The 7,500-nt window shown below is 37.6% G+C and overlaps 1 protein-coding gene across 35 annotated transcripts in view; it reads left to right on the forward strand.

Annotated features, from left to right (window-relative positions):
- Positions 1-7,500, forward strand: part of LOC106883309 (teneurin-m) — a 572,946-nt gene that overhangs the window by 340,901 nt on the left and 224,545 nt on the right. For all 35 annotated transcript variants that reach the window (XM_089355687.1, XM_052969800.2, XM_052969805.2 and 32 more), the window contains 2 exons: positions 2,026-2,265; positions 5,156-5,303. In XM_089355687.1, the coding sequence (XP_089211813.1) occupies positions 2,026-2,265; positions 5,156-5,303 (388 nt within the window). The remainder of the gene's footprint in view (positions 1-2,025; positions 2,266-5,155; positions 5,304-7,500) is intronic.

Genomic DNA, 7,500 nt, shown 5'->3' on the forward strand with positions numbered 1-7,500 from the left:
GTCCTCCAAGATCAGTTCATGAATTTTCGTGATGTTTTCATTCATTTGGGAGGTTGATGGTCACTCCGAATGAGGTTCATACTCAAGCAACAAGTGGCCATTCCTAAAGTCTGAAAATCACTTATAAACTTCTGTTTTGTTCATGGCAGTAGCCTTGGAAGCTGTTTAAAGCATGACAGCTGTTTCAGCCACTGCTTTCCCCTGCAGAAAATGGAATTTCACAGAATCATGCGATTCCTTTGTTTCAGCCATTGTAAAACAAAGAGGCACCATGTAGCAGTATGAACTCACTGGACAATGCTGGTTGCCAGACTGATGCCTGAGGGTCACACCAAGTGGCTTCTAGCAGTGGAAGCCTGAAATACAACAGGCTTGTCCCACTGAGAACATTCCTGGTTATTTTGGGGTAGCCCCTCATATATTATACATGTATGTATGTACATATATATACGCACACATAGCCATGACTGTGTAGTAAGAAGTTTGCTTCCCAACCACACGGTCCCAGATTCAGTGCCACTGTGTGGCGCCTTTGGCAAGCATCTTCTACTCTAGCCTGAGAGTGACCAAAAGCTTTTGTGTAGATTTGGTAGGCTGATGGATGGAAACAGAAAGAAGCATGTTGTGTGTGTGTGTGTGTGTGTGTGTTTGTGCATGCGTGTGTGCATGCGTGTGTGCATGCACACATGTTTTTGCATTTGTGTTTGTCCCACACCATTGCTTGACAAGAGGTATTAACGTGTTGACATCCCATTAACATTGCAGTTTGGCAAAAGATAGATAGAATGAGTACCAGGTTTTTTTTAAAAAAAAAAAGCACTGGGATCAATTCATTGAACTAAAAATTCTCCAAGGAGGGTGCCCCAGCATGGCCACAGTCTAATAATTGAAACAAATAAAAGATAAAAGATATATTGCTTGTTTATGGTTGTAGCTTCTACTCCTTTTTTTTTTTTTTTTTTTGTAAAAGTCCAATATTACTGAAAAGCTATGTTTGCATCTGTGTCCAATCTATTGGTTATTGATTTCTATGTCTCTTTCACTGAAATGAGGCCACCTGTACAGATGTATATTTTGTATGCCACCATGTTCATGTACATTATATGTATGTGTGTTTACATTTATCTGTGTTTTGTATTGACACAGATACATGTGTGTATTTGTGTTGTTTGTGTGCATGCATATGTTTGTATGGGTGTGTGTGTGTGCATATGTTTGTATGGGTGTGTGTGTGTGTATATATATATTGTGTGTGATTGTGACATATATGAGTGTATGTAATGTGTTATCTAATCAAGAAAATATCTCTTCAGGGATAAATATTTCCATATCACTATATCTTGATGCTAATGCATCGGTTGTAGTAATGGCTGTTTGTGAAACAAAAATGAAGATATGAAGAGGTATGTTTACAAAGTACATTTGTTCCGGTGTATGTACACATGTGTATCGTGTGTGTGTGTGTGTTGTGTGAGTGTGTGTGTAACTGTGTAATGACTGGTACAGGCATATTCTGAATACATTGTCAGTAATTTATATATATCATGTTCACATACATGATGAAATTATGCATCGATACACACACCATGCATATATACATAGATATAATTACATACATACATACATTTATATATACATACATACATATATATATATATATATATATATATATATATATATATATATATATATATATATATATATATATATATATATATTACAGAAAATAGAGGAATTTGCAAACACAGGAAAGTTAGGAAGATGGCTTGGAAATACACACATATACACACACACACACACACACATGAACTGTGGAACTGTGTTGAATTTTTCAATATTTAAGTCTAATTTCTTTATGTAGTATTGACTATACTCTTTATTGATATCTTTTCCCTTAAATTTTATTCCATTTTTGTTGTGCAAAAACAACCTGCAGAAAATATATTGGCATTAAATATGGGGTGATTATGATGATGATAATGATGACCGTGCTTCTAAGATGAAACAACATTTTGTGTATTGCAGGAACATTACAGTTACCACCACCATCTTTACCTCCACCTCCACCTCCACCCCCAATTGAAGACATTCCCCAAAGAAGTCCTGTTGCATCAACGCGAAGGAAGTCCTTTGGTCCTTCACAGCGTGGAAACTATTCGGAGGTGGAGAACACGTGTCGCAGATGCAACTATTCTGAAGGAGAAGGTGACTTTGAGCAACATTATTTGGTGCAGACCACATCAAGTAATGTATTCTTGCCACCAGGTAAGGCCAAATCTATTTTCATGCTAATTGTTGCCCTTGTTTTTGTTAATTTTAGTTTTTGTGAAATCCTGCTTCTAATCATAATGACTTAAATTGGCATCATTCAAACACATACAAAAACCTTTTTATTTCATCTGTATCCAATTAACTGGTGTCTTGTGGAGATATGATAATACTATTTCTTGACTAATATTGTTCCATCACATATTTCTTACTAATTTGATTTTCAAAGCTCTTCCTATTTATTAAGTTAGTGCTATCATAGTTAACAAACTGCTTATCCCAAAGTGCTCAACTTTACATTACACTGTTAAATGTTGAGGAATTATCCGTGCTAATTTTTCAGATGGTTCTTCACAGTCAGCATGTAAAAGGTGATTTTTCTCCCACCTTAATTAAAGACAAAAGTAACAGCAATAGAGGCCCCAAGTTTCCCTGAATATTTTATCCTATAAAGATGTGACTTCTGACATTGCTAGGAGACATACATTTTACTAAAATTATTCTGAGCTTTATATATATAGATAAACATGCTTTTTTTTATTTTGCTTGATAATGTAATAAATTTGTTTTGAAGATGCTGAGCTCTTGTAAGTTCTTTGAAAAATGTTTCATATTGGTTTTTTTTAACTAATGCACAAACATTATGTTTTTCAATCCATTTTGCTGTGTTGTTTTCTTCATCTACCTGCTTTTCTTCATATTTTCTCTCTTAGCAACACATTCATATCTAAGCATTTGCTTTTCTAATTCACTAACTCATTCTTAAAATTAATAAAGATGGGTTAGAGAAAGAAATTTCCACCAAACTGGCAAAATTATTATAACTAGCTCTCTATTGATTACAAATTATGAGTGTTCCGATCCAATTACTGGAACAGTCTACTCATGAAATCAGTGTGCAAAGGGCTGAGCACTCTAGAGGTCCATGTAACCATGGAAATTTAGTATGCCACAGAATGTGACAAGGCTGGCCCCCTTTCACTTTCAGGTGCAACTCCTTTTTGCTAGCTGAGTTGACAGGGGCAATGTGAAATAAAGTGTCTTGCTCCAGGACACAGCATGCCACCAGGAATTGAACTCACAACCTTAAAATCGTGAGCTGAATACCCTAACCACTATGTTGCGTGCCCAGACTCTCAGAATGTGCTACACTGTTTGTTCTGGCTCTTTACATCCAGAATTCGAATGTTACCAAAGCAAAATTGATCTTTTTATCTTTATAGAGTTGATGAAATAAAGATTAATTGCCTCTGTAATTATTTACCCTCTGATTGTTAGGTCTTGTCCTGATGAGATTGGAGCATCTGCAATTCAGATTCTTGTGACAAGGATATGTTCCAACAGTCAGATTGTTCCTTTGCACCAGCACACTCTGCTGCATGTCCTGGCTGTTGATATGCAGAGACACTCTGCATCTTGATGATGTTCCCTGTCTCTGAGTTTGTCCCCTTTCTGCAGTTTGTCCCCTTCATAGAGATACAGTCTTGAGTTAAGCAACTAGAATGTTGTGGAGTCATTAGCACACTGGAGGAAATGTTCCTTAGCATGTTCTCCACCTTTTTGTGTGCTGAATTCAAATTCTGCCAAAGAGGCTGCAGTCACCGTTTATCCTTTCAGGGTTGATAAGACAAGTAGAGAATTGGGATCAATATATTTGATGGACCTTCTCTCCAAAATGACAGGCTTTGTGCCTGTAGCTGAAAGAATTGTAATTGTTATAATTATTATTATTGAGTGAGAGAGCAGTGCATGCCTTCATAGTGACATGGGGGTACAATTATACGAAGCCCAGTATTCCCATCATGACTACTTGTCTGATAAGAGTACACCAAACACATGCATCACAACCACATGTGCGCAACATGGTGATCTCCCATCAAGATAAACAGTGCATGACCTTGCAGGTGGAGGCCCAGTTAAAATTTTCTTCAGTTTAAGTAGCCCATCTTGCTCAAAAGGTCCCTGATTAAGGGTTATTTAAGGATGATGGACGAAACACCCATGTTTCCAGAGGTGAATTCTTCAAACCCCCCAAAATTCCTCTCAACACATGGCTATGATTCTCCCCCACTACTTCTGCTCATGATCAGAGATGCACATATCGTCAGCCACTAAGGGACATGCTCAACTGGCTACGGTCAAACAACTTACAAGCACATCTGTGGTATTGAGCAGAATATTTGCTGTAGCCTGTCTTTTATATCAAGGCAAGACATGTACATGATAACACTTCCATTCAGTTAACATGAGAAGCCATGAGAGTCAGTGCCTGGTACTGCATCAGAGCAGTTATTATTTATTTTATTTTATTATTATTATTTTTTTTTAATCACTTTATCACTTGTATTGTTATTATTATTATTATTATTATTATTATTATTATTATTATTATTATTATTATTAAGGTGAGAAACTGGCAGAATCATTAGCATTTTATCTGTCTTTACATTCTGAGTTCAAATTCCACCATGGTTGACTTTGCTTTTCATCCTTTCAAGATCAATAAAATAAGTGCAGGCTGTGCACTGGACTCAATATAATCAATAGTTTTGCTCCTCTGAAATTTCAAGCCTTGTGCCTATTGTAGAAAGGATTATTATTATTTGCTGTTTCGTGGAATTGTTACTTTGCCTGTTTTAATTATTCTTATATATCTCTTGTATACAAACTGAAACAAAAAATGTTTCTTTCCATCACAGAAAGTATTGTAAAAAAACATCACAAAGATTTCTACACACACTAATATATGACAACAGCAGTAATAATAATAGTAATAATAATAATAATAATAATGATAATAATAATGATAATAATAATAATGAAATTTATAATGAACATTTCCATAATCCTATAACCACAACCGTAAGTTTTTGTCATTTTATTATAGATGCTCAGCCAAGGTTCCCACGAACTGTTCCTCCTGCCAGACAAGGGTCAGTTGGTCAGGGACAGTACCAACAAGTTTCAGGATCTGATTATCCCAGACACTTCCAGAATGGCGATCCTAATGCCATGAATCAAGCCACACTAGATAGGTAAGGTTTTGTAGTATTTCAAAACAATTACTTTTTGAAGTCATTGATTTACATGCGATGTTGGGGTGTGTGTGTGTGTGTGTGTGTGTGTGTGTGTGTGTGTGTTTGTGTTTGTGTGTGTGTAGATAGTCTTATCTGTGTGTCTATGTTTGTATCTTTGTTAATTTCTGGGTATTACTGAGTCTGTGTGTGTGTGTACATATATGTGTGTGTGTCTGTATATATATATATGTGAATATGTATGTATGTATGTGTGTGTGTGTGACTGTATATATGTCTGTATATATATTCACATATATACACATACATAGTATATGCATATTTGTGTGTTTTTCCCAATGTTGCAAGAATGAGCATGGATGTGTAGTCCTTCACCTAATTGGATTGATATTAAACATTTTTTTACCAGGCATCTATCCTTAGTATCAAAGTAGGCTGTACATTTACACACACACACGCACACACACACACACACACAAGCATATATACCAACATAATCTTCAATGTAAATATTTACATGTGTGTGTAGGCATGTATGTATGTTTTATGGTGAGCTTGCAGAGGGGAAACCGCTATTGGGGTAAACCTAAAAGAAAGGTTTAAGGACAGCATAAGGGCTGCTATGAAGTCACTGGCAATGGATCCAGAGGACATAAAGACCCTTTCTGCGGATCGAGCTGGATGGCGAACAAAGGTGTCAATTAGAATGAAAGCGTTTGAAGAGGCCATGATAACGCATGCAAGACTCAAGAGAGATCTAAGGAAGAATGTTATGATCGAGAATGTGAATCACAATGACCATGTGTGCGCAGTTTGTGACAGACGATGCCTTTCTTTTGCTGGGCTCGAATCTCATTTGTGAACCCATGGAAAACGAACTTCCAACTATTCTGCTTATATGTCTGTGCACACCTTTGAATGCAATGTATGCCAGAAGGTTTGCAAATCTTACGGAGGCCTCAAAAGACATTTTAAGATCCACAAAGATCAGAGCTTATCTGCAGCTCTCGGTGGTCCAAATCGGATATGCAATCTATGTGGGTGTTTTTTCAGAACATTGTCTGGTTTAAAAAGCCACATCAGATGCCATGATGGTGCTAAGGTGTAGGTCCAGGAGGTAGTCAAACCCATGTACGTGCGTGTGTCTATACGCAACATAAATTTTTACATTTACTTTATCCTTGGGTTGGATGAGACCCCTTAAAGCAATACTTTGAACCCTGATGACCTTCTTGATGCTTACTCTACTCGTTTCCAAGGAAGGTGTTTTTATTCATTTGTCTTCTTGCCAAACTGCCAGGTCATGGGACGTATTGTTTATGCAAGTTATAAGCAAACATGGATGCATCCATCTGTCCACCCATCCCCTCAACCAGCCAACCACCCAACCATCCATCCATCCATCTTTCTTTGTTTCCTTCCCCACCCCTCCTGCATGGTCTAGATGGTTTGTCAAGGTCCAGCACAATTCATAGTGGAGTTATTCAGGCATATCATTGAGAGAGGATGGTAGGAAAGAGACTGACAGAAACAGTGTTAAGGAATGGGGCGGGGTGCATTACTAGGAGGCAATATGAGAGACAGTGGGAGAGGGATAAGAACCGTGGGGGAGGGTTGAGTGAGAGATGCAGTGCTCTTTGTTGTTATGAATGGCTGGACTGAGGGGTGTGGGAAAGAGAAATCAGAGCCTGTCCTCAGAGTCCCACATCTCAGAAGGATGTGGTGTGACAGAGGCATCAAGGAGAGTGAGCAGAGGTTGTTAAAGAGCTTGTCTTCCTCACTCAGGGATCATGATTTTGAAAGACTGGAAAAGGTGGGAGCAAAATACAGGACAGCTGTGAGCATGTGTTTCTGCCCCAGTAGACATCATCAGCACATCATTCTCCTACTTTGACTCTTTCCAGGTCTATAATAAAGTTCCACTAATATAATCCCTTATACTTGTAACTTTGTGTGTCTGTGTAAGAAATCACCACTACCACCACCACCACCACTACTACTACTGACTAATTAACACCACTGCCACCATGTGTAGTAGTATTAGTAGACTATATTACTCTTATTTCTAGTCTTGCTCAAAGGTGTAATCTCTTCTCACTCTATGTTAATTACTTGGCCTCTTTTAATCTCATTGATTTTCTTTCACACACTGTTGTTTCTCACTCTATCTCTCTCCTTCCCCCTTCATCTCTCTCTC

This window comes from Octopus bimaculoides, chromosome 7 (assembly GCF_046866305.1).
Source record: "Octopus bimaculoides isolate indiv1 chromosome 7, ASM4686630v1, whole genome shotgun sequence".
NCBI classification, from domain to species: domain Eukaryota; kingdom Metazoa; phylum Mollusca; class Cephalopoda; order Octopoda; family Octopodidae; genus Octopus; species Octopus bimaculoides.